General features: G+C 51.4%; 3 protein-coding genes and 1 long non-coding RNA gene across 12 annotated transcripts in view; 1 reads left to right on the top strand and 3 right to left on the bottom strand.

Annotated features, from left to right (window-relative positions):
* Positions 1 to 10,297, bottom strand: part of Cul9 (cullin 9) — a 39,181-nt gene extending 28,884 nt beyond the window's left edge. For all 8 annotated transcript variants that reach the window (XM_087897949.1, XM_087897950.1, XM_087897951.1 and 5 more), the window contains exons 1-8: positions 10,144 to 10,297; positions 7,700 to 8,303; positions 6,664 to 6,818; positions 5,319 to 5,819; positions 4,443 to 4,578; positions 4,127 to 4,320; positions 3,455 to 3,860; positions 2,879 to 3,071 (exon numbers count right to left, since the gene is read on the bottom strand). In XM_087897949.1, the coding sequence (XP_087754075.1) occupies positions 2,879 to 3,071; positions 3,455 to 3,860; positions 4,127 to 4,320; positions 4,443 to 4,578; positions 5,319 to 5,819; positions 6,664 to 6,818; positions 7,700 to 8,294 (2,180 nt within the window). In that variant the 5' untranslated portion in view covers positions 8,295 to 8,303; positions 10,144 to 10,297. The remainder of the gene's footprint in view (positions 1 to 2,878; positions 3,072 to 3,454; positions 3,861 to 4,126; positions 4,321 to 4,442; positions 4,579 to 5,318; positions 5,820 to 6,663; positions 6,819 to 7,699; positions 8,304 to 10,143) is intronic.
* Positions 10,298 to 10,730: 433 nt separating this feature from the next.
* Srf (serum response factor) lies at positions 10,731 to 19,746 on the bottom strand. 2 transcript variants are annotated; one of them, XM_048445304.3, is made up of 7 exons: positions 19,075 to 19,742; positions 17,318 to 17,584; positions 15,342 to 15,603; positions 14,712 to 14,831; positions 13,690 to 13,881; positions 13,235 to 13,311; positions 10,731 to 13,059 (listed from the first exon to the last, which is right to left on the bottom strand). In XM_048445304.3, the coding sequence occupies exons 1-7, from the start codon at positions 19,591 to 19,593 to the stop codon at positions 12,964 to 12,966; spliced, it is 1,533 nt and encodes a 510-aa protein (XP_048301261.2). In that variant the 5' UTR covers positions 19,594 to 19,742; the 3' UTR covers positions 10,731 to 12,963. The 2 variants fall into 2 exon arrangements, with proteins under 2 accessions (XP_048301261.2, XP_085535431.1); XM_085679305.2 differs by lacking the exon at positions 13,690 to 13,881 and having other exon boundaries at positions 19,075 to 19,746.
* Positions 19,747 to 20,054: 308 nt separating this feature from the next.
* On the top strand, positions 20,055 to 25,442 carry LOC148119075 (uncharacterized). The gene is made up of 2 exons (XR_015735430.1): positions 20,055 to 20,375; positions 25,050 to 25,442. It is a non-coding gene; the product is annotated as an uncharacterized LOC148119075 (long non-coding RNA).
* Positions 25,314 to 26,363, bottom strand: part of Ptk7 (protein tyrosine kinase 7 (inactive)) — a 63,645-nt gene continuing 62,595 nt past the window's right edge. The window contains exon 20 of the mRNA XM_048445306.3: positions 25,314 to 26,300. Within this exon, the coding sequence (XP_048301263.3) occupies positions 26,140 to 26,300 (161 nt within the window). The 3' untranslated portion in view covers positions 25,314 to 26,139. The remainder of the gene's footprint in view (positions 26,301 to 26,363) is intronic.

Below are 26,363 nucleotides of genomic sequence, written 5' to 3'. Positions count from 1 at the left end.
ACCCTTGTCACACTGTGGTGAAGGCTAACCCTTGTCACAAAGTGAAGGCTAACCCTTGTCACACCGTGGGAAAGGCTAACCCTTGTCACACAGTGGTGAAGGCTAACCCTTGCCACAAAGTTGTGAAGGCTAACCCTTGTCACACCGTGGGGAAGGCTAACCCTTGTCACACAGTGGTGAAGGCTAACCCTTGCCACAAAGTTGTGAAGGCTAACCCTTGTCACACAGTGGCCAAAACAGGTGAGACAGCTGGGAACTACTCAGAGAAACAACCCAAGCAGAGACCCTCTTGGAAGGAGCACAAGACCTGACCTACCTCATCAGACCCTTATGATAACCACACCATGAACCATAAAGTGCGCAGCTGTTTCTGTAGTCAGACGTCACTCTATTTGATACAGGGCCAGCCTCAAACTCTCTGTTCTTCTGCCTCTGCTTCCCAGGGCGAGGATTAGAGACATGCGTCACCACACCCAGCTACAAACCAGGACTGGTCATTAATTACTTAATCTAACATGGATGATACCTTTGAACAAGGTAAAACAGAAGTTGGAATGTTCACCAAAGTGTTAGCTGGGTATCCCTGTAAAAAAAAGCCTTTTTGGATAATTTTTATCTAATTCTGTCTATTCGTCCTTCCCTCCTTCCTTCTTCTTCCTCCTCCTTTTTTTAGACAGTGTCTTTCCATGTATTCTTGGCTAGCCTGAAACTCACTAGCCATGAACTTGCAGGATTTGCCTGCCTTTGCCTCGAGGCTAAGACTATAAGCCTTCTTATACTTTTTTACCTTCTTATACTGAGTAGTGATTCTCCTGTGGTCACAAAAATAAAGCTAACATGGTTTAAAAACAAACAAAATATTTAACACAGATAAATAACTTAAGAATGCCTTTAAATCTTTAAGAAAAAAAGGAACAGCTCAATAAAAAAAATGGGGGAAAGGTACAATATTACATAAACAGGATATTTATGGAGGTAGAAACAAATTCACACAAATACGCCTAATGTCATCAGAAGTTAACAGAGACAGCCACTGATGAGTCAAAATCTTGCTGACTTGGGCCTCCCAGATGGCCCAGGGGGTAACGACACCTGCTGCCAAGTCTGATGGCCTGAGATAGAGCAGCAGTCACATGGCGGAAGGAGAGAACCAGCTTGCTCAAGTTGTCCTCTGATCTCCACATACATGCCACAGCACGCACGCACGCACGCACGCACGCGCGCGCGCACACACACACACACAAAACATGCCATCCGATCCATTAGAAAGCAATACTGTGCTGGCCAAGGTGTGGGAAATGCGGACAGCAGAGCAGTGCACTTGAAGGTGGTGGCAGCCACATCATAGTTCTGTGCAACAGTGAAAGCAATGACTGACACCAGAAAGTCCTCTAAAGACACTGGCTGGGGACACAGAAACGCCACAGAGGAGTGTGACCACAGACACTAACACACAAATACAAATACATGACATGCAATTTCCCAAATAATACACACAATTTTTTTCTTTTTTCTTTCTTTTTCTTTCTTTTTGGTTTTTAAACAGCCCTGGCTGTCCTTGGACTCACTCGGCAGACTGGCTGGACGCGAACTCACAGCACTCCTCCTGCCTCTGCTTCCTAAGTGTTGGAATTAAGGGCATGCGCCACCACCGCCAGGCTAGTACACAATTTTAATGTTTCTATGCATCATGTTTTTTAAAAATCTAATTTATACCTTTAAAATATTATAAAAATCTTTACAAACTAAAATTACCTATGTTTTAATATTTATTTTAAATGTCTGATTGTACGTGTGTGACTCTGTGGACAAACACACTCGGGGCAAGTGCTGTGGAGCCCAGAGGAAAGCATCACAGCCCCTGGAGCAGCAGTCACAGACGTTTGTGAACTGCACGAGTGGGTACTGGGAAGCAAACTCAGGTCCTCGGAAAAGCATCTCTCTAGTCCCTACAATGCAGTGACATAGGTGGCCTAGGGTACATCTGACAATGGAGAAAGAAAGGGACATTGTTCTGTTACAAACTGTGGTCCAGGCCGGTACCCCTTCAAACGTACAGAGCTACCTCCTTCCACTCCTCCCCCCACCCCTTACTAACCCACTCTAAGTCTTTCTCTTTCTTTCCAGGCTAACTCAAATTTGTTTGACTTCTAACTTCTGTGATTACAGGTCTGTGCCACCACACCCCAGCAGGGCTTTCACTCAATCTTCCTTCACAGGAACCGTTTTAAAAACGAGAGTGTACTTGTGTAATAATGAAACCAGAAGACACTTGAAAAATAAAGAGAAAGAAGGAACAGAAGAAAAAGAAGAGAGAAAAAAACTTTTTAGACAAGGTCTTATTATGCAACCCAGGCTGGCCTCAAGCTCATCCCCCTGCCTCAGCCTCCCAAGTCCTAGGATTAGACTTGTGCCACCACACTTGGCTTAAAAAATTTTTTAAAGAGAAAGCAGTAGAGCCAAAGGCCCCAGGTTTGGATCCTCGCTCTGCTATCTGCAGAATTCTGAGCTTTTTTCATGTAAACTATAATAGTATATAATTATATTTAATTATATATATTAAAATATATAATAATTTCATTTTCATGAGCTGAATTCTCAGTTTTTCACGTAAACTATAATACTAATATTACTACAGGACTAATGGCATCATTGTTTCTATGGTGGCAGACTGATTTAATGAGCGCACGCATGTAAATGGGAACATTCAAAGAGCACGCTATCACCCAGTCTTTGGCTCCACGGCTCCTCAGACCCCACATTTCCTTCATCCCCCGCCTTTCCACCTTTTGATTTCATTACTCCTTCCTTCCCTCCTACCATCACCCTGAACAGCTACAGCTTCAACCCAAACCTCTTCCCTCAGCAACATGCTAACCTCAATGTTCTGTCAGGACGGACCAGCGGGTGGTCCCGCTCAGTGACCTCCTCCACAGCCTGGGAGAGGGCACAGAGCCCCGAGAGCTGCAGGTCTATGTCCAGGCTGGAGATCTGCACAGTGGCCAGGACCGCTGCCACATGCTGATCCAGGGCGCTGCGTGGACCAGGACCCCGCAAGGCTCTGGCCATTTCTGTAATTAGTGAGGGAAAGGCAGTAGCTAAAACAACGGTTACTCCTCCAAGCGGACGTTTTTATAGTCAACCCCGGTTCTGTTAGCAATGGTGTTCACCACTGCAGCTCAGCACTCCTGGCTGAGCCAGAGCACGTAAAAATCTAGTCACACCCAAGGTGGAGATGCCTGTGAAACCAACTCTTCTCTTCCCTTCTCTTTCTGAAGAAAGGGAGCTATCAGTTATAATCACGTCCAGGTGGAGACACGTGTGTGCTTTCAAGGCTTTTCTGCCAAGTAAGGGCCCTTCCTCCATGGTTCTCCCTCCACCCTACCCACTTCATCTGGGCCAATGCATGTCTTGTTCTAATGCCCTTGCCTTCCCCTCCCAGAACTCAACTCACCAGCAGCTGCCTCTTGTGTTTCAGGAGACAGGGCCATCCCCTCTGTCACCAGAAGCTGACTGAATAGCTGTGAGTCACTCTGGGCTTTGGGGGACTCAGTCTTTGCACCGGCAGGCTCTGCCTCTGCCTTTGAGGGCTCAGTGTTGGCCTTGCAGGACTCAGCTTCTTCCTCTGAGAAGCTGGCTGCCGACTTTGACTCCTCCCCTGGCTCCGGGGAACAGGAGTGACTCCATGAAGAAGACAAGCTGCTCAGCTCCTCAGGCATCAGTCCGTACTTGGTGTAGATTTGGGAGTTGAGCAGGTCACAGAGGTTGCTGCCCTCAAAGCGCTTACTGAGAACCTGCAGCACCCCCTCAGCCACCTCTATGGGCACAGAGATCTCACCGAGGGCTTTTTCACCCAGGGCCTGTCAATCCAAAGGGTATTCGTTTCAGGGAGACACAAAGTGCCTAGGAACACCATGGGAAGTGTCCCCTGCCATTCGCTCCTATCTCCTACATGCCAGACCCTCAAAGCATGCCTCCTTCATTAGTGGAACCTCCACAGGTTCCTTCAACTATTAGCTCCCCGTACCACACACACCCCCAGGTGACATTCCAGTTAGAATTTCCCCCAGAGTGCCAGCTCTAACCCACCACAGCCCTCAACCCAGATACCTCAGGCTTCAGGTACCTTATCCAGTTTCTCACGCAAATTCTGGAAAATCGGCTGCTGCTCACACAAGTCTAACTTCTTGATGAAGAAAAGTAGTTCCCACCACTCTGCCTGGGTCAGGCATCCTGATTCCTCACTTTTCTGGGGCTCCGGCTGGAGATATGGCAGTGAGTACAGGCCATATGGAGGTTTCCGGTCCCAGGAGTGAAATGCTAAGGATGTAGGAAGAGTCAGTTTCTGAACCTCTGGGGCAGGCCCCACTCAGAAATGGCTCAGTGCTAACCAGTGCCCCTTGGTTCTGAAACACACTACCCACGACCTCTCCAAGGCTCACCTGTGCCTAATACAGTGGCCCCTTCTCTCTTCTCCACAGCTGCTGCAGCAGAATCCCCAGTAGCCTCCTTAGGCCCCAGGATCTCCAGCATGTGCCAGTGTACCCAGTAGGTGCGGCCAGTTGACTGCCAGAAGACCTGGTAGAAGGGAAGGGTTGAGGGGACTCAGCCCTCTGACCAGACAACAACTGGCTAGGCCTACAGAAATCACATGACTAACGGCTTCCTGACAACATGGGGGGGGGGGGCGAGTGGGCCCTGTCTTTTCTCCTTCATGGTCTCTACTCCCACACTCCTTGGCATCCTCCCTGCTGACAGCAAGGGGGCATCTCAGCATATTATATTCTGCTTCCTGAGTTCCTGTGACCTCACAGCCCACCTACGCCACCAAACCTTCTCTGCCCTCTTGTGTACGGATTCTTGTTTTAATAACCACTCCACATCTGGGGGATTTCTCTTCATCATCACCATCACCACCACCATCATCATCTATGGGTCTCTATATATATCCTGGCTGTCCTGGGACTTGCCATGTTGAACAGGCTGGCCTCAAAACTACAGAAATCTACCTGCCTCTGCCTCTTGAGTGCTGAGCTTAAAGTCATCCCACCACACCTGGCCCTCCTTTATTTCTTTTTGTTGTTGAAACAGGGTCTCATGTAGCCAAGGCTAGCCCTCCAACTTGCTATGTAGCCAAGGATAACTTTGAACTTCCAATCCCCCTGCCTCCACCTCTCCAGTGCTGAGATTACAAACATGAAGCATTCCTAGCTTTCTATGGTGCTGGGGATTGAACCCAGGGCCTCAGCTACGCTAGGCAAGCACTCTATCTACTGAGCTGTATTTTCAGGCTATGCCCGCCACTGTTTGACCCCCACCTGCACAGGGGGCACACCATTGTTGCTCTGCTGGAACTCGCCCTCATCACCAGCACTGATTTCCTCGTAGTCATCGAGGATCCGAACTCGCATGCCAGGCTGCACTGTCTGCTGAACATATTCACCATAACCACTACGGCTAGAAAATTCAGAGCGATGGCGGAAGGACCGCCCTTGCTTCCTGGGAGTAGTGACAATGGTGGGCAGTAACAGTGGAAGGCCTGAAATGCAGGGCTGAAAGATGGACCGGGGTGGCCGGGGTGGCAAAGTGCCCTGCTCACTAAGGTTCCGGGCCCAGCCCATGCTCTGCACCAGCTCTGAAATGAGGCTGCCCACTGCCATACTGAACTCTAGCTCCCGCTGCCCCAGGTTCTTTTCCTTTATAAGACACGGAGTGCTTTGGTCTCCAGCTCCTGGTTCTGGACTATTATTCAGCTGATCCAGCAGGGAAGTGACACACAGGTAGCGCTTCACCAGGGAGAAGAGCAGCTTCCCAGGGATCTGCAAGACACAAGCCTTGGTTTGAGTCCTCTCCTGCTCTGCCACCTCCTTGCCCCTCAGTATCTTCCTCTACAGACAAATGAGGAGCCTCACTCCTCGGCCTGCACTTTGCAAGTTGATCTGTCTAAGAAACATGAAGAATTACCTTTTAAAAAGTGTTTATGTACAGGGATAGTTTGCCTGTATGTATGTCTGTGTAGGGTGTTTGTAGCTAGTGCCTGTGGAGGCAAGAAGAGGGTAATCAGATCTCTTGGAACTAGAGTTACAGATGGTTGTTAGCTAATATATGAGTGCGGGGAATTGAAACTGGGTCCTCTGGAAAAGCAGTCAGTGCTCTTAACCACAGAACCATCTCTCTAGCTGATAAAGTAATTATCTTAAAACACAGATTCATGTACTTGCTTTTGTGTATATTTATGTGTGTTGTTTGCATTGTGACACTCATGTGTGGGGGTACATGTGCATGTGTGCACACAAGTGAAGTAGCCCAAGGTAGACATCAGGTATCTTTCCTGATCACGTTTCACCTTACATACAAACCCTCTCCCTGAACCTAGCGCTCCCCATTTTAGCTGATCTGGCTAGCTCTTTCACTTGCTGGCTGGACTGGAGGCAGGCTGCCATAAACCACCCAGCTTTACGTGGGTTCTAAAAATCCTAACTCTGGTTGGTATGCTTCCCCAGATTCTAGCCTTAGCTTCTGGCATCAGAAATCCTCAGTGGGAGAGGTTGACCCTTTACTCTGACCAGCCCTGCAGGGTGCTCAGGTGCTAGCCCACAGTCTTGGATACAACTTGAGAAATAGTGCGATGTACCCAGGATTCCTGCACAACCGGCTGAGTACCTGAGGAAGTTGGATGCCCTCAAAGGCCATGCAGCGCTCTTCAGTGGAGGTGCTCTCTGCAAACAACGCTAGTAAGGTGTAGCGGCTGTCAAAATCCATGTGCTGCTCGATGCCATCTTGCTGGCTCAGTGACAGAAGGACGTGAGCCCGACTCCCTGTAAGCCACACGCAGTCCAGATCTTCTCAATCCCCATTGCTTTTCCCTGCCTATTCTAGGCTTTCTCCTTCCCCAGAAGCTTTTAAACTTCTCTGTGACTGAGATCCAAGGCAAGAAATACACTTTATATGTAACCTAGCACAAACATAAACACACACAGAACTGAAACATAACACCACATTATTAAACTTAAAATTACTAAACTCAGGGCTGGAGAGATGGCTCAGAGGTTAAGAGCGCTGGCTGCTCTTCCAGAGGTCATGAGTTCAATTCCCAGCACCCACATGGTGGCTCACAACCATCTGTAATGAGATCTGGTGCCCTCTTCTGGCTTGTAGGCATACATGCAGTCAGAACACTATATATACAATAAATAAATATTTTTTTAAATTATTAAATTCTGTGTATTGATTATTGATACAAACACACCCCCATTTTTTCTGTTTTTTTTTTTTTTCTAGACAGGGTCATACTATGTAGCCCTGACTGTCCTGAATCTCTCACCAGACTAGGCTGGTCTTAACTCACAGGGACCCAACTGCCTCTTCCGAGTACTAAGATTAAAGGCATGCACCCCTATACCAAACTGTGTACAGATTTTTTTTTAAGTTGGCTGTAACCCCTCCCCATACTAATATTATAACCAACTAATACATCTCAAATACTCCACAAATGCCAGTCTGCCCACTTTACTCTCTGCCACACACAGAGCGACAGATAAACCCCACATCTTTTTGTCCTCTGTGTACAATCTATTATGTTTCCTTTACCTTGAGTTGCTACTTATTAGTAATGGTTGGGAACTGTCCGCCAGCTCTTTCCTTACTCTCGGTGGCCCCTTCTCTCCCTGCTACCCCTGCCCTCATCACTTTCTCTCACCAGCATCATGGGCTGCCAGGGCCTGCAGCATCTTGCCCGCACTCCGACGGATCTGAGGCTCAGGATTGCACAGCATGCGCATAAGCAGATCGAGGGCTCCGGTCTCCCTGAAGACTCCGGCAAGGGGCCCAATGCTGGCATAGGCACTCAGCACGTGGACAGTGTGGAGCACAGCAGCCACTAGGCTTGAGCTCCCACCTTCTGCCAGCTGTCGGGTGGCCCTGCGTACCAGTGCCCGCACATCGGCCTCCATCTCTGCCACTGCCAGCTCATCCAGGTCTCCTGGATCTTGTGGGAAGCTTCCTAACTGTCCAGCAGGATCATACTGAGGTCCTTTAGATAGTGTTCGCTCTCGCAATAGCATGGGGCAGTTGGCACAGACCTCTGGGGCTGACAGCCACATGAGGAGGTGCTCTGGCTTGTCTTCCTCCCCGTTTACTTTGCCCTCTTCTCCACACCTAAGGACACGCCATCGGATCAGGTATTCAGGATGTCCATCATGTCCAGGCCTCTGTCGAATGAGCTCTTCAGGGTATGCCTGCAGCTGGGGCCCCAGGGGTACCATAAGGGTCCCTGCTCGTTGTTCCCCTACCATCCTGACCTCCTGGAATACACAGGGAGAAAGATAGGCAGAATGTGAAAGAGGAAACCACACATAGAACATGATGGGATGGTGCAGCAAAATGAGGTAGGTGGTGACTGGTGGGCTGCGTGACGAAATTTAGAACACAGGCAGAAAAGACAAAGTATAGGACGGGATAAAATAAGCAGCTATATTTATATAGGATATAAATCCCATGAGAGAAGACTACAGTGAAAAGAGCAAGGAGATGAAGCATGTCAAGAATGGAAGAGGGCTGGGGCTAGAGCTCAAAAGTGGTGGCCCTGCCTAGCGTGTAAGAGGCTGAGCACTGGGGGAGGGGCTATGGGTACTGAAGAAATGGAACAGGGGTTAAGAGCACTTGCTGCCAGGTTGGAGAGATGGCCCAGAAGTTAAGAGCACTGGCTGCTCTTCTAGAGGTCCTGAGTTCAATTCCCAGCAACCACATGGTGGCTTACAACCATCTGTAATGAGATCTGATGTCCTCTTCTGGACTGCAGGCATACATGCAGACAGAATATTGTATACATAATAAATAGATAAAATCTTTAAAAAAAAAAGAGCACTTGCAACCATATGACATCTCATCCCAGGATCAGTACCCAGCACCCACGTGGCAGCTCAAGACCATCTGTAACTCCAGTTCCAGAGGTCTGACACCCTCTTCTGACTTCCAAAGCACTGTATACACATGGTGCACATACATACAGAAAGACAAAACACTCATTCACATATTTATTATTATTTATTTTTAACAAATATTTATGTTTATTATATATTATATATGATATGCGTGTGTATGTCTTTTGTATGTTTGTGTACCCCGTGCTTGCCTGGTGACCTCGGAGGCCAGAAGAGGGAATTAGATCCCCTGGAACTGTAGTTATAGATGGTTGTCAGAACTATATGGATGCTGGGCACTGAATCCAGAGCTTCATGGATGCTAGGAAAGCACTCTACCAACTGAACTACAGCTTCATCCCATAAATCTCTTATTTAAAGGCTATGAATTTCAGCATGGTGTGCTGGCACATGCCTATATTGATATTCGGAAGGCTGAGGCAAGAAAATCACCATTTTGAAGGTAGGCTGGGCTACACAGAAAGTTCCAGGCAAACCCTAACTACATAGTATTTTAAAAAACGAAAACGAAACTGCACATAGTCAAGCCCGGAAGTGCTCAGTAAAAGTGTATTACTACATAATCTAATACTATTCTTTGATGGAGACAGTAGGCAGCAGGCAGCAGATGGGAATGGGCATTAAGGCAGACTATTAATGGGAATACAATAATGAGAACGAAGGTTTGTGTGATTTGAAGCAGTGTAGGAGAGTAGAATGGAAGGCACACCGCGATGAAGAAATGGTGGTCAGGGCAGGCTGTCATGTCAGGGTACACAGAAAGAAGAAAGGAGGAGTCAAGTAAGACGTGAGCCTCTATGGGGACGGATCCACTTAGCATGGAAGGGAGGCTAGGAGATAATCATCGATGCCACAGCGGCTGTTCATTAGCACAGGACCGAGTCAGTTACCCGCTTCGCCTGGGGGGGGGGGGCGGCATAGGAAGGACCTAGACCAGGAGCGTCCAGACCGGCCTGAAGGTGACGACTGGCCCCAGGGACGGAACAGAAAGCAGCGTGACCGCGTCCGCCAGTGCTAGACTCCAGAGGCGGAGGAGCCGGCCCAGCACCGCGCTGGGAATGGCCTGGGGGTGGGGGTGAGGATGGCGGGCGCGGTCGCGCGAGCTGACAGGACCAGCGAGACCCCGCTTGGAGAGGGGGTGAGGGATTTGAGGCTGGGGAAGAGGCTGGGGAAGAGACCGGTCGGCGCAGAACTCTCTTACCTCTCACCGCCCGGCTCGACCCTCACTGGCACCCAGCAGCGGGTTCCACAGCTCGGCCCGCCTCCTCCACAACTCCTTTCCGGGTCACATGCCAGGTACACGCACAGGCCCGGCGGCTACGGGTCCCACCGTGGCCCACTACGAGCGTGGCAAAACGGCGCGTGAATGGAGCATGCGTACTAGCCGGGGGAGTCCGCAGCCAGTGTCCCTTCCAGCTAGTCAGGTGTGAAGCAACCTCTCTCCACTGGGGGTCCATTTTCCTCATCCACCTATGGTTAGCACCCACTCCTGGATTACTAACCCATATTCCCACCACCCTATGACCTTTCAATGGTTTTTGTGTTCTTAAGTTTCCCAGCACTACCCAAACCCTGCAGTAGGTATTGCTAGTTCTTCCACTCTGACTTTTAGGTAAAACCACTGAACTGCCCTGAGCTGCTAGTAAGAAAGTCCCTAGCCCAGATTTCTTCAATCACGTAGGATTCAGTCAGTAGTCCAAAGTACCCCACTTCTGGGAGCAGAATTTAGGCAATCCCTCCTCCCTCCCTATGCTGAAAAGATCCCACAGACACAGTCAAAGACCCCAGTCTGTGCACAAAAATGATACATTTATTGAAAGAGTATTTTTTTTAATACAAAAGAAAGCTCTGTACATAGGATGTGACCATGTCCACTATTCCTGGGTCAACATCCCAGGGAAGTAGAAACCACTGATATACCCACATACACCCAACATTCACACAGACATTCACTCAAACATAAGCACACACACCCCAGAGCCACTTAGGAAGGGAAACACCAAGGGTTGCTGCACATATAAATGCCACCTCAATCCCGACAAGCAGGGTCTCCCAAGGCCACGGTCACACAGCACGCGTTCTAAGCACTTTGCCTGATTCACTCACTGGATCTACCTTTGTGAGGAGGAACTAACATCTCCTCCTATGTGTTGGGGGAGTGGTGAGTGAGAGGTGGTGGTGGAGTGGACAAGAGCAGAGAAAGGGGCTGGGCAGTTACAGACCTGAGTCCCAAGCTCCCCCACTCTGACCCCTGATTTACCATGCCCCAGTCTTGAAAGCCACCCAAGGCCCCAGCTATTTCCAGGAGAAAGCCCAGAATGGTGGCATCCCCAGCTAGGGAAGATAGCAATGGGGATCAGAGGTTGGGAGGTCCTCCAACATGTCAGCAGATCATCCCCGGGATACCTAGGCTGTGCATAACCCCTCCCCACCCCTCACTTAACCTCAGAAGCAGGCATGTGCCTACTGAGGGCAGGAGCAAGGGATTAACACTCCACCCCAAGTGCCATCCTGAAAAAGCTCCCTTATTGGAAGCAGGTGGTTTAGGCTGGCTCTGACACAGGGTAAAATACCCTCCCCCTATGCTAGCCCACCCTCAAGGTCCCCAAGCAGGTTCTAAGGGGGTGGGGCATGGCCCTGTACAAATTACATAAATACTGAGGTTACACTTAGAAAAATAAAGTCATTTTCTTCAAGGCTTTTTGTCTTAATTTAAAAAAGTTACAGTAGCTGCTCACTCCCTGGGAGAGCTGCCCATTTCTGGCTCTCCATTGCTGCGCTCAGCACAAGAGCTGCTCCTATATGACCCCCATTCCTGTGTCTCCCCACCTCCCAGACCCCATCCTGCTCACTGCAACTTGGGCCCCAGGTAGCTGCAAGCCTGGGGGAACGCAAGACTGCAATGACATGCTGTGGCACAAATGAAATCTCCGTCTGACCCCCCACCCTACCCCACTTTTGGTCTCCCTCTTCCTAGTCACAACCCTACAGGACAAAAGAGGCCTATGGTTGTGGGTCACCCCCCCCCTCACCTTTGGGGCATGGCCTGAGGGCCCCTCCCCCAGCTTTCTCCTGGAAAGAACCCAGGACGTGGGGCAGACCCAGAATCTCCCCCCAAACACACTGGTGGACCCCGAGCTCATGGGGTGGCTGTCCCCCCATACACACTGGTGGACCCCGAGCTCACGGGGTGGCTGTCCCCAGAGGCCCAGCCAGTTTTAGAGCCTGAGGGCTCCCCAGGAAAGGGGAGTTTGGGCATGGAGGGGGATGAGAAAAACGCCATTAAAAAAAAGTTAAATATTTTAAAAATATATATTTATAGATTTGTTTTCACTTCATCTCCTCAAATAAAAAGTTCAAAATCAACTTTTAAGTAAAGCAGCTGGGAGAAGGGGGAAGACAAAGGGGAAGAGAGAACGCGGGAGGTTCCCTCCAACCCAAGAGCGGCAAGGCAGGGCAGGTGGCCCCAGTAACCTGTCCAGTGCACAGGCCCAGTCATTCAGGAGCTGAAGGGGACAGAGGGTGGCGGCATGAGGGAAGAAACCCCCATCTCTCCCACTTGGCTCCCTGAGGGGCAGGGGCAGGGCTCTTTTGACCCAGACTGTGGCAAACACAGAACTAACCAGAGGTCACCAAAGAGGCTGAAGAGAGGGCCCCAAATGCTTCCTCAGAGGGGGACACTGCGCCCAGTCCCACAGAAAGCCTGTGAGTGGGAAGGTGGGCACAGTCCCTGGGTAAGCTAATACTCATAGCAAACGTTGAGCCAAGCTGGCAAGGGGTCTGAGGGCTCTACCATCAACAGCATGATTGGTGGAGCAGGAAAGAGGGGAGGGTGAGGGAGGGCAGGTGGAGGGCAGGCAGGCCCATTTCTTTGGCTGGAGTGAGAGGGCACAGTCCTGTGGCTGCCTACCCCTCCTCCCTGCCCCCTCCTTCGGCCAGTCGATGTGTGAAGAAAACGTGAAAAGGCAACAATAAATAAGTGGCGCCGTCCCTGGGCCGTCTGTCCAGGGCGGCGGGCGGGTCATTCACTCTTGGTGCTGTGGGTGGCATCCAAGTTCACCACCTGGAGCTCGGTGAGGTTGCTGCTGCTCCCAGCTTGCTGCCCTATCACAGCCATCTGCAGGGAAGGAGGAGTATGAGGACCGGAGGTAGGGAAGACAAGCAGGTTCTGCGCCCCCTGCTGGCCTGCCGGTCCAACACAGGCCTGAGCAGAAACAGATGGGCCCCTTGGATAGGAAGACTGGCTGAGTGGGATGGGGTGAGAGGGGGTGGGGTCCACCTAGCCCACTTACCTGGTGAAGCTGAACTGCAGAAACAGGGATCTGCACGGTCCCAGAGGGTGCTGTCAGGAACACCTGAGGGACACCACCTGCATTGGAAAGCACGGGAAATACTCATTTTCGTGCTCAGGAGGATCTCTAGATATCGGAGGTGTGGTATATATAAGTGACTGGGGAGCTTCAGACATGTGGCAAAGGATGTGTGCCCCAAAGTGCCTCATGCAATGCATGAGAGTGCTTGTAGTGCGAGGGTTTAAGTGTGCGTGAGTGTCCAAATGAACAAGTACAATTGTTCAGTGAGTGTGAGACTATCAAGTCTGTGTATTTGTGCAGGAATATAAGTGGGCGTTGGGGAGAGACATAAATAGGAGGGGAGAATGCATCTCAGTGTTGGAGCTGGGGCACATCTGAGTGCCTGTAGAAGGGAGAAATGGTCCTACTGTCTTCAGCCCTGACCCTTCCCTCACCTTGCTCCTGGACCTGGCTGTGGGACACCTGCATGGTGGATGGTGCCTGGGAGAAGGCATTGAGCACGGTGAGGCTGCCATCAGCCAGGCCCGAGGTGGGGGCATACATCACTGCATGGGGACTAGGGTACATCATGTGGCCACCCACAGTTGTGGGTATAGACGACGTCATGATGGTGGCGGGCAACGTCACTGGAAAACACAGATACACATCAGGGAGCTGATTCCCACTGCTATCTCTCATCCTGCCCCAGGAGTCCAACCTCTAGGATCTTTGGACCATGCTCTGCGTGACAAGTTTGACAAAAGATTGTTTCTTTGTTCCTTGCCATGAACTGAAAAAGAGCCTGATGTTTTCTTCTGAGTGGGATGCTAGGATCCGATTCTCCGTTCCCAGACCCTTCATCACAGCGATGGGTCCTCTCCAGGGACTGTACTACTCACTTCAGTTTCACTGGCCCCTTCCTCTCCCCTTCCTGAACTTACATCTAACCAGTCCATCCTTGAGACAATCACTTCTCCAAAGCCAACGCAGGAACCTTGTTAAAGTGCAAATTCTGACTCACTGGGTTTGAGGTTACACTGGAGCTTCTGAAAACCCCAAGTTCTTAGGTACTTGGGTCCCTAGACCACACTGTAGTAAAGGTTGGAACGACAGTAACTTACATGTGAGAGTTCGCTCTAATTCCTGAGATGACCAGAGACAGCTGAGAGGAATCAGAGCCACTCAATGCCCTCCCATCTGGTGACGAATGCACCTACTGCCTCTTCCTTGGCAGTGACCAAATAATTTCTCAGCGCTTCCCTAGTTCTTCCTTGACTCCACATCCCCACTGCAGAGCAGGGTTCAAACCCCAGCCCTGCTCACCTGGCTTTCCTATAAACATGAGACCAAAACCCCAGTTCCTACTTTAGTAAATTCCCTTGGGGTCCTCAGTACAGGAGCCAGACTGCTAAGCACCTTCTGCTAGACTTCTTGTGGAAAAGCAGGGCATGGGGGGGGGGGTGACAAGGAGTTATACCTGTCCCGCTGGAGGAGGTCTGCGTGAGGTCTGTGCTGCTGTCACGAGAGGGAGACGCTTGCTGTGGGGCCTGGTGCACCTGAATGGCCTGCACAGGGACCTGCTGGGCCACTGCCCCACCTACAAGACACAGTGTTTTACTTGGGCTCCATCCTATGCAGTTTGTCGCCTTCACCACACAAGCCGGAGTACTATAGACCCAGGGACCTACACACTGATTCCCAATTCTAGCACTTTCCCCTGGGACCTGAAAAGGTCCTTCATGTCCAGAATGAAGTGACTTCCCTCCTTCTCCTTGCTTCCGTCTTCCTCAGCTGACCCAGAGCTATCCTTAACCCATCAAGGACATAACCTGCCCTCCAGTCACATCAGAGAAGTGGCAGAACATCTCCACAGTGATGGAAGTCTAAGCGTGAGCTAGCCAGCCCAGACCAAAGAGCTGAAACTGCCAACCTCACAAGCAGGGATCTCACTGGACAAAGTCTGTCTCCCAACGGGACATAAGAGGATTCTCTTTGACTCTAACCCATGTCCACCTTTTCTCAGCAAAGAAAGGCTAGCCCTAAAGTCACTCTTAACAGTCTCAATCTGTTTGGGGAGAACCAACCTCCCCCGCCCCTTGGAACTCACCAGGCATGAGGGTGAAGCTGGTGGGCAGCTGCATCAGGCCCCCAGAGGAGACAGGGCCACTGCCTGTACTCTTGAGCACAGTCCCATTGGCACTGCTGACAGCACTGGGGCTGACGCTAGCAGACACTGGTGCCAGGTAGTTGGTGATGGGGAAGGAGGGACCGCTGCTGACTTGCATGGTGGTTGAGGTGCTGGGTGCTGTTTGGATGGTGGAGGTGGTACCCGGCAGGTTGGTGACTGTGAATGCTGGCTTCAGTGTGTCCTATACCCAGAGTAAAAGTGGAGCAGTGAGCTTCTAAGACTTCATTCCTGCAGTAGCTTTGTGTGAATTGAGAATTCAGGCAGAAACTGTGTTTCAGTCAGTTAAAACCGTAGTTATACCATTTACTTGCACCATTCAAGTCATAATGCTGTTGGGCACGGTGGCTTGGCCTCAAGTTCTAACCCTTGTCTAGTCTCATCTACACAGTGCAACCTTGTCTCAAAGCTTAAAAATAACACCAAGTGTGGTTTGCCTTTGATCCCAGCACTCGTGAGGCAGAGGAGGCAGATGAGGCAGATCTGTGAGTTCAAGGCCAGTCTGGTCTACATAATGAGTTCCAGGACAATCAGGACTAAACAGAGATCTTGTATCAAAATATAAATAAATATTACAAACAAACAAAGAAAAACTACAATTACTTAACTCGGAAGCTGTTAAGAAGATTAAGCGGGGTGGCATTCCTGAAATCACTCAGAGAGAAGCATCTAAGCTCACGGCAAGATCAAAACAAACACAGTGAGAACTCATGCGCGCATTCTCCACCCCAGGGACCTGCACGAATCTCACTCCTGGTCTGTTTTCAGCTCTGGCAGTGACTGTCTGGGTGACCCTGAGATAATAACTTCCCTTTTATGAGCTTTAATTTCCTCTTCAAAACGCGAGAGGGTTGGCCTTAAGTTCTCTTCAAAAGGGTTCTTATGGTTCTGAACTGATGGGCTCTACGGCAGGGACAGGGATTTTCAAAGAAAAGAAAGCTCATGAAGGTTTGACAGTGAAGCACTTTAGTCAAAGACCAACTACCAGGGGACTTACCCACAGGCACGGAAATGAGGCCTACACACACCAGAAAATGATTGCTGATAACGGATAACTAAAACAAGGGGAAACCTGGAGTATTGACTCTCTCCTCTAAGGGCCTCTGTTCTTCGAGTAGAGAAGAAAAAGCCAGGAGTTGAGAAACAAGCCGCCAGGCCTAGACGCGACTTGATTCAAAAAGCCAAAGCCGGGGTGGGTCAGCCCGGGATGTTTGCTAAGCAACCGGCCCCAAGGTCTTTGGTTGGTAGAGGCGTTGCTAAGGCAAACAGTGCCGCTTCCTTCCATTGGTCAGTTAGTTAAGCACCCGGAAGGTGGAGCTCCACAGATAGCAAGCAGGAAAACCCGCCCCTCTCTCCTTACCAGGAATAAGGGGGAGGCGGCGTAACTAGAGCCGGCATCCTTAGTAGCAGGCCAGAGCTCTCCCTAACAGCCGAGGCCTGGGTATCCCGAACATCCGGGATGAGGCTCGCTATTATGGTAGTTCCTTGCCCAATCTGACAGCCTCTTGGCAACAGCAGTGGGTTCCCAGGACCCTAGATTCGGAGGCTCCCTTCCTATTCCCAGCCTGCCAGGAGGGCAGGGCTAAACTACACCCCCGCCCCCAGCGGGGAGACAGCTGGCGGGAGGAATGCAAAAGCCTTGCCAGGCAGGCGGGCTGCGGGCGGGAGGCCGGCGTGGAGCCCGAACCGGCCTTATATGGGCACGGAGGCCGCCCGCTTATCTAGGGGGACGGCCTCCTGTCAGGAATGGAGGATGGATACCTGTCTCCTAGGATAAGGACCATTAGCCAGGTCCCACTCCACATCCCTAAGAATATCTGTTTACCTGTACTAGGCCAAGAAAGGAAAGGGACCTTCTTTTCTTCCCTCCCTTTACACAGGTGACCCCAACAACACACCTTGGTTTCCCCACTGCTGTCAGATTCCGACACCTGGTAGGTGAGATCCGGCTCTTCAAAGCCAGTGGCACTCATTCTCTGGTCTGTGGTGGGGTCTGAGCGGGGTGGAGAGTCTGGCGAGTTGAGGCAGGTCTGAATCAGTGCCTTGCCGGTCTCACTGGTGATCATGGGCTGCAGTTTGCGGGTGGCAAAGGTATACACATGGCCTGTCTCACTGGCCACCAGCAACAGCACCTGTGTCCCTGTCAGCGTGGACAGCTCATAGGCCTGGGGAGTTGGGAGGGAGATGGGCAGGTCAGAATCTCCTCTCTACTTCCCTGGGGAAATTATGTGGTGATCTCCAGCGATGACCTTCTACTCTAGTGACTGGAGCAGATCTCTGAGGGTGAGCTGCCAGGGGAAAAGCTACCTATGTCCTTGAAGAAGGTGTCCCATGGACTGCACACCCTCTAAGCAAACAGAAAGAGCTTCCAAGGATTGAACATACAACCTCGAGGGGACACAGAAAGACCCACTTAGCTATCCCCTAACACTACCTGGTGTGAGTTTCCTCCTCACTGTCAGTGAGATCCTACCACACTGAATTCACACATCACATCAGTAACAACAGTCATCTAAGTGTGCAACTGCCCATGCTTCCTGCCAGGACACTGCACAGGCTCTAACCTGTTGCCACAGCCAAACTCCTTTTGCCTTGTAATGCTATGCTGCCCTTTTCCTTTGCCTTGGGATAGAAGGACAAGGAAGGACCCAAAGTACTTACTACCTTCTCCCAAAACCTGATCAAGGGTTACTGATAAGATAGTGCCCAAAACTATGAGATCAAGTTTGCAACAGATACACTCTGCCATGAGCCCGGAAATGGAATCCCTGTTAAATTGCACAACCCACCTTGGAAGCTGTTGCAGCTTCTACAAGGAACAGATAACACTGGTTCCCAGGTTGTAGGTTGTCTTCCAGTTCCTCTGCTAGACTCCTGTATCTCCTAGACTCCAAGACGGGTCTTTCCTCACCACTTTTCATAGGCTACCGACTGGCAAAAGATACCTCTTCAAATCTTTCTGTTCCCAACACTGCATGCACTGATTTGCCCTAGAGCTGGAAACCCTACTTGTCCAAAGACCGCTGATTCTGTAGCCAGTCCTGCGGGCAGCATGAGGTTTCCAGAGAAAGCAACGGAAGACACATGGCCAGGGCGGGACTTGGTCCCTGCTTGCCGGTCCTCAAGGCAGGAGCAGTTCTCCCGCCCAGCTTTCTTACCTGGTCCCTAACCCTGCCTGTCCTTCAAGCCCGCACAACTCAGCGATGCCCACTTTCCTCCTACTCAGGCTCGCTCACTGCTGTCATCCAACTCCAGCCTGCTCATCTCCAAACCTTCTGCTCCCCTTCCCACCGCCCTTCCCGCACATCAGCACACAGTGGATCGGCTGACCCCCGCGTCTGGTTATCCACCTTCCTGCCGTCCCCCTCTTCATTCCTGCACTCCTCCAGGTCCCTCTTTCTCCCGCGCGCTGGTCACTCCCACCTCGGCGACTTAGCCCTGGATTCCGGACGTTCGCAGCATCTCCCCTCTCCCCACTTTTCCCCGGCGGCCCCTCCCCTTTCGCTCGGCCCGTGTACAACCATCCCCTCCTACACACCTTCTGCCGACTTGCCGCCTCTCACCTCCGCCTCGGCTCTGTCTCGCTCCCGGGCTACCCTAGCGCGCACCCACCCTCCGGATCCCCCCGGGGCGCGCCAACCTCCGGCTCCGGTACCTTCTTCATGATGCCCGTCTTCCTCTTGCTGAAGGTCGTATAGCGCCGCAGCTTGTTGTCGATGAACTCCATCTTGATCTTCACGCGGCCCCGGGTCTTCTTCCCCGGCTTGGCCCCGCTCACCGCACCGCTCACCGGCCCGTAGCCCCCGGCGGCTGCCGCCGCCGCCTCGGGCCCACCGACCACCACGCCGAGCTCCATCTCGCTCAGGCTCCGCTTGAGGCCCCGCCGCTCGGCGCCCAGCTCCTCCTCCTCGCCGGACTCCGAGTCGCCCTCGCTGCCGCTGTAGAGGGCCCCGGCGGTGGGCGCCGGGGTGGGCGCCGCTGCCGCTGCAGCCTCCCGCTCCAGACGGCCCGGGCCGAGCCCCGCGCCGTTCCCGGGAACCCGGCCCCCGTTCGCCCCGCGAGTCCCACCGCCGCCTCCGCCGCCCGGCCGCCCCGTCGGGGTCCGGTTCAGGCTGCCCCCCAGGGCCGAGCCCCGGCCCAGAGCTGCCGCGGCCCCAGCTTGGCTCGGTAACATGGCGCTCAATGCAGGAGGGCGGACAGGCAAGTCAGCGAGGAATCGGGGCCGCCGCCGCCATCGGCTCCCCGGTTCCACCGGGCACTCACTCCCGTCGCTGCTAGAGCCGCTCTAGCTGCCGCGGCCGCCGCTGCGAACCCACGGCCCCTGCACGCCCGGGCCGACCTGGGCCCTTACTTTCCTGCCCCTATGGCCGGGGTTGCCCCAGGCCGCGCGCAGCGCCCCCTGTCCGTGTGCTGGGGAGGCGCGCCCTGCGGCCGTCAGCGTCCCCCGGGGGGCAGGGGCTGCTGGCCGCGGCCGAGACCGCGGGTGGAGGGGGCCGGGACCACGCGCTGGTGGCGGAGGTATCCCCCAACCCTTCCCCCCCCCATATAAAGAGATACAATGTTTCCTTTTATGGCGAGGCCGCTCCTTATATGGTGAGCCCCAGCGCCCCCGCCCTATTGGTCCGCGCTTCCGGCACCTCCGCTCCCCATTGGCCCGAAGGGGACACTTATTTGCATAGACATACCGAACTCGCTGCTGTCATCCCGCGTCAGACCGCGATTCCGAGAGGGGCGGGGACAACTCCTTAAAGGAACAGTCGGGGCGAGCCAGCTCCGCCTCCAAGTGGTGAAGCGTAGTGGAGTTTTGAGAGGGGCTGGCACTGGAATACTGACTCGCCGAGAAGAGGGAACCCCTGAGTGCACTGGGAGTTTGAAGCAAATGAGGAAAAACACTCCCTAATTCCAGCGAAGGAGTGTAGGAATAGACTGGAGCGCTTCCATCACTTCCTGGGGAAGGTAAAGTGGCTGGAGCCAAGGGAGTGTGAGTGTTTAGACTCCTTCAGCCCAGCGGCTCCACACGTCCTGACCCGCTCCCCCCACCCCCACTTCCCCTTCTCTCCTTTCAAAGGATCAACACTTTCCCACAAGTCTAGCTGCGAGGTCACATCATTCATCATCCTCTCCACTGGGGGGTCTTTGGCACACATCTGGAAGAGGAGAGGAGGAGGTACAGAGACGGTCTCCCATCCATGGTGGGGGCAGGGCGGAGAGCGAGAGGTCGGTGAAGACTTCCAGCTGCCGGCCGCGCTGAAAGGGGGTGTTCTACAGGATACAGCACACCCGCGGCCAGTGCGGATAGGAGGAATGAGGAGAAAAGACGTAAAGGTTAAAACGTGGGCATTACAAAGCCCACGTTAAGGGTCCGAGAGTCTTGAGTCTTTGCTCCAAGATAGAGAAAATAGCTTGAACGTCTGTTACTGAAATTACTCAAATCTGGCTGAATGGGATAGTGCACACATTTAATTCCAGCTATTGCTGAGACTGAGGCAGGGGGATTTCCCCGAGTTTAAGACCAGCCTGACCTGTGTATTGAGTGCCAAGCCAGCCAGGACCACACAGCAAAACTACTCAAAGAATGTATTGAAATATGAAGCCTATCTGCCTTTTGGTAGGCTTGTGCCTGTAAATAAGCGACTTGGTCCATCTCTGGCATTGGTGCCCATTCCTCAGGTTCTGCCTTTTGGTAGGCCTGTGCTGGAAACAAGAGACCTGGTCCATCTCTGGCAGTGGTACCCATCCCTCAGGTTTTGAGTACAGATTTAATGGGGGCAAGGAGTAAAGGAAACCACAATAGTTGTCTGGGGCTAGTTACGTGGAGCTGCCTGTCGAAAGTCTCCCCAGCCCATGAATGAACATCCTGGAGTGTTCAATGACATGGGTTTCCTTTAAGTGCCCTTGGGAAGAAGATAAAGTGATTGGTTCGCTATACTGGTGTCAACACAAGTATTTGAACAAACAAGTTAGCCAGATGTGGTGGCTTACACCTGCAGCACTGAGGAGGCCAAGGCAGGGTCACCAGAAGGATGATCATAGATCCAAAGGCTAGTCTTAGTAATAGACTAATAATAGACTTAGTAATAGACCAGCTTGCAAGATTAAGGATTTTGGTGATGGCTCACCCCCCCACACACACACACACGAGATTAAAGACCTAGGTGACGGCGACGGCTCAGTCAGTGAAATGCTTGCTTAGAAAGCATGAAGATCTGAGTTTAAGCCCCAGAACTCAGGTCAAAAAAGTCAGTTATAAATTAGGAAAAGGAGGTGGTGCATGCATTTAATCCCAGCACTTGGGAGGCAGAGGCAGGCGGATCTCTGAGAGTTTGAGGCCAACCTGGTCTACAGAATAAGTCTCAGGGCAGCCAGGGCTACACAGAGAAACCCTGGCTGGGGCGGGGGGGAGGCAGGGAGCATCTATGGTGGCACATACTCGTATCTATTTCAGTGCTGGGAGGATACAGGCAGACACCTGGGCACCCCGGTCACTTGGGCTATCCTACTTGGCAGTTGAGTGAGAGACAATGTCTTTAAAAACAAGTCTGAGTTGGTGGCATGGCTCAGTGGGTAAAGGCAATTACTGCCAAGCCTGAGTTCAACCCCTGGTACAACATGGTGAAAGGAAGGAACCAACTCTTGAGAGCTGTCCTCCGTACTCACATACACACTGTGCACACACACAAATAAAATATATTAAATTTTAAAAAATAAAAAACCCACAGTGGACAGCTTCTGAGGAATGGCAATCAAGACTATCCTATGGCTTCACACCCTCTGTCATACATACAGAAACAAAGAGCAAAGTGAAGTATTATCGAAGTCTCAATCATCACAGGCTGGTATTGAACTTACTATAAAGCTGAGGGTGACTTTAAACATCTACTCCTCCCCCTCTAGTGCTTGCAGAAGGGGCTGGAGCCACCACACCCAGCTGCAAAAACCTTCTGCATGGGCTGGGTGTGGTGGAGCATGACTGTGCACCAGTCTGTGAGTTCCAGACCAGCCTGAGCTACAAAGTGAAATCCTTTTTCAAAACACACACACACACACACACACACGTATAAACCAACCACTTTTGTTTCAATTATATACAAGTTGAGCCATATAAATGTGCTATTTTATAGGTCAAGAGGGTATAAAGTTGTTGATTTCATCTTTATGTTTGTACTGGGCAACAGTGTTCATTGCATTGCTTACTATGAATCACAGTCCAAAGCATAGAAATATCAAGAGATTTGTGATAAAGTATGTTTCTACATGCACAAACAATATAGGCTTAGTCACTAAATCCCTGAAAACAGGAACCAGGATCACTCCTCGCTCCCATTTCCCCTCTAATTTGCACCACAGGTACTTAAACCTAGGAATGCATTAGCTTAAGAGGCAGAATAGGCCAGATACATAAATAGATTCTGGAAGGATTCATGGGCCACAGATAGAATGGGAGTGGGGGCATGGAGGTAGGGGAGTCTGAAATCCACAGCAGCCCACCCAGCTTCCAAAGAATTTTAAGTCCTGTACCGCAAGGCAGTACCCCATCACACCCACAGTGGACCAAGGCGGTACCCCACCACATCCACAGTGGACCAAGGAGGTACCCTGCCACACCCACAGTGGACCAAGGCCGTACCCCATCACACCCACAGTGGACCAAGGCGGTACCCCATCACATCCACAGTGGGAGCAAGGCCGTACCCCATCACACCCACAGTGGACCAAGGCGGTACCCCATCACATCCACAGTGGGAGCAAGGCTGTACCCCATCACACCCACAGTGGACCAAGGTGGTACCCCACCATATCCACAGTGGGAGCAAGGCGGTACCCCATCACATCCACAGTGGGAAGTCCTGGGAAGAACCCTACCCTGTCTTTGGCTTTCCTTCCAAGGGGCTGCTCTTTCTCCTGGGCTACTGTGCTGTGTCCCAACCTACTTAGGATGACTTCGTCCACACTGCCTTTTGTCACCACTGCCTTCCTAGAAAGGCAGATTCTAGAAAGCTGTGGTGCAAGCACTAGCAGTGTTTAGCTCTCGACTAGGTCTGGGACAGAAAGTACACTGTATTTTATGTACACTGTATCTACCACCTGACAGTTTCAGTCAGAATTACACTTTTACCTATTTTCTCTTACATTCAAGCAAAACTCAAGAAACAAGGCAGAGCTGAGTTAAATGGGCTTTGATGTTGGCTACACAAAAAAATCAGGGTTAAGATTTTGAATTGGGGGCTGGAGAGATGGCTCAGAGGTTAAGAGCACTGACTGCTCTTCCAGAGGTCCTGAGTTCAATTCCCAGCAACCACATGGTGGCTCACAAACCATCTGTAATGAGGTCTGGTGCCTTCTTCTTGCATACAAACATACATGGAAGGAATGTTGTATACATAATAAATAAATAAATCTTTAAAAAAAAAGATTTTTAATTGGGAATGGTGACACATGCCTGTCATCCCAGAACTTGGGAGGTAGAGGCAGGAAGACCAGGAGTTCAAGAGCAACCGCAGCTATGCAGTGGGTTGAAGATCATTTTTGGGCCACACAGAAACTAATACTAAAATCAGTTTTACCTTCAAATAAGGCTGACTTTCCTAACACCAAGAAGAACATGGCTGTGGAGACTGAGGTAGTGGTCACGGAAGAGGATCCAGGAGCTACCTTTTTTATGTAGCTGGTATGTCGGTGTTCTATGTGTATGCCTGGTGCCATGGAGGCTAGATGCCCTGGAACTGAAGTTAGAAATAGTTGTGAGCAGCCAGGCGGGTACTGAGAATTGTCGCTGGGTGCTCTGGAAGAGTAGCCAGTGTGTGCTCTTAATGGCTGAGCCATCTGTCCAGTCCTTGGCCTTGATCCTCCTGCCCCTACCAACCAGGTTCTAGGATTACAGGACTCTTATCTCCATGCTTAGTTTATGGCTGGAGATCTAACAGGGTCTCGTGCACGCCAGGCAAGCACTCTATCAATGGAGTGCTCTTACTTATTTTTGTTTTCTTTGGGGCAGAGCCTGGCTATGTAGCTCAGGCTGGCCTGGAGCTCACAATTCTCTAGCCTCTGCCTCCTGAGGTACTTTCCAAATATATATAATACATATTCTTTACACACACACACACACACACGATTTGTATATAACAGTGTTTTGCCTGAATGTACGTATGTGTATCATTTGTGTGCCTGACACCTGAGGAGGACAGAAGAGGGAGGGAGTCTTGCTCCCTGGAACTGGAGTTACAGATAGTTGTGAGCTGTATTGTGGGTGCTGGGAACTGAACCTGGGTCCTCTTCAAGAACAACAAACAGGGGATCTTAACCACTGAGCCATTTCCCAGCTCATTTTGTTGTTTTTCTCCGGATTTATTTTATTTCATGTGTGTAAGTGTTTTATCTTTATGTACGTGTGTGTGCCTGGTACCGTTTTACCCCACAGGTGCCAAAGAGGGTGTTAGCCTCCCTGGAACAGGAGTACAGCCAGTTGTGAACTGCTGCTTGTGTGTGTGCTGGGAACTGAACCCAGGTCCTCTGCAAGAGCAGCCAGTGCTCTTAACCACTGAGCCATCTCTCCAGCCCTGGCCTTCCTAGTTTTAAAGGGACTCAGAGCCTGTTTATGTCATTAACCCCTTTTTCTGTTTTCTTTGATAGTCCCCCCATCGTCCATCTACATCCCTACTTCTACATCGTTCCCTGAGTGTGGGGACCAAGTCACCGGCAAAGAGTAAGCGGCTGTCACACAGGTTAAGACGGATCACAACATCTGGAAACTGGAAAGCAGGGCCAGTGTCTACTAGCCAGTCCTGTCCACACCCGACTAGATGAAATGAAGTCACACTGCCCCTTCTCATCAGCGAAGAGAAGAAAACAAGAACATCTTTCATGAGCAAAGAAAGTGGAACCTTACAAACAAACTGTAAAAAAGGCTTCTTTATTGAGAGCAGCGAGTGTAAAAAAAACAAAACATAAAACAAACAATAACAACAACAACAATAAAAGGATGAGGCAGGGGTGGCCCACCCTCCCCAATTCCTCTAGGGTTCACCCAGACCTCCCCATGCCCACCCACCCAACGCTGCAGTTACATAAAAAAGCCGCCCATGGTGCATACAAAAAGGGCGGGCTATATAAGTGTCAAAAGCCCCTGAACACTTCATCTGCCAGGCACTTGGGATGAGGAAAGGAGATGGGGGCACAGGTCTGGTTAGTGTGCACAAGTCCACAGTGAGGAGGACTCAACTGCCATGTCCTCCGCAATCTGCTACACCCCCAGGTGGGACCCATGAGCCAAGCGGCCTGTTGGTCCGGTGTGCCCAGAGCTATCCTGGAACTTGCGTATATTAGTATAGGAAAGAAGTTCCCCAAACCTAGCTCGGCCCAAGCCCAGCCCTCCCTAGGCAACACTGGCAGATGAGTGGCAGAGCTGGACCTGGCCAAAAGACGTCTCAGACCAGAAATCGGGGTTACCTGAGGCACCCATACTGTCCCTGATGAGGAAAGGGGTGGCAAAGAAAGATGCCAGTCCAATGTCTTAGCCATCCAGCCTGGATTTAAATCAGCCTCCCCAGTGGCTGAGGCAAAGAAACGCTTAGGCACTGCCTGCCCACGACAATGCTCTGTGCTTGGGTAGGGACCCCAGGCCAAGAAGGACAGGGTACTCTCGCCCATCATGCTTCAGGCTCCCCTCAAGAGGTGCTCTTCCCTGTCCATGCCATCCTGAAGCACAGCCTGCAAGGCTTCCTCACTGCTTGCTGTCTGCAGGGCTGTCTCCCAGGGTGCTGGCGATCTCACTGAAGGAGGGTCGGTCCTTGGGGTTCAGGGCCCAGCAGCGCTGCATCAGCCGATAGAGCTTAGAGGGGCAGCCTTCGGGCTGTGGAAGTCGAGCCTTCCCAGCCTGCAAGTCTGCAGGGCAGACAGGAGGCAGAGTGTTAGTGAGGATGTTGAATGATTTCTCAATACCTGCCG

Source organism: Myodes glareolus, chromosome 18, assembly GCF_982192425.1.
Source record: "Myodes glareolus chromosome 18, mMyoGla1.1, whole genome shotgun sequence".
Taxonomy (NCBI): Eukaryota; Metazoa; Chordata; class Mammalia; order Rodentia; family Cricetidae; genus Myodes; species Myodes glareolus.
This window is presented reverse-complemented; position numbering and strand designations above follow the sequence as displayed.

Coding starts and splice junctions, on each gene's coding strand:
- Srf (XM_048445304.3), bottom strand. CDS start 19,593: ATGTTACCGAGCCAAGCTGGGGCCGCGGCAGCTCTGGGCCGGGGCTCG. Junction 13,882..14,711: donor GACCTCCTCCAGCGGGACAG/GTATAACTCCTT, acceptor TGTGTTTTCCAG/TGACGTTGCCCGCCACCATC. Junction 13,312..13,689: donor CAGCCAGGTCCAGGAGCAAG/GTGAGGGAAGGG, acceptor TTTCCAATGCAG/GTGGTGTCCCTCAGGTGTTC.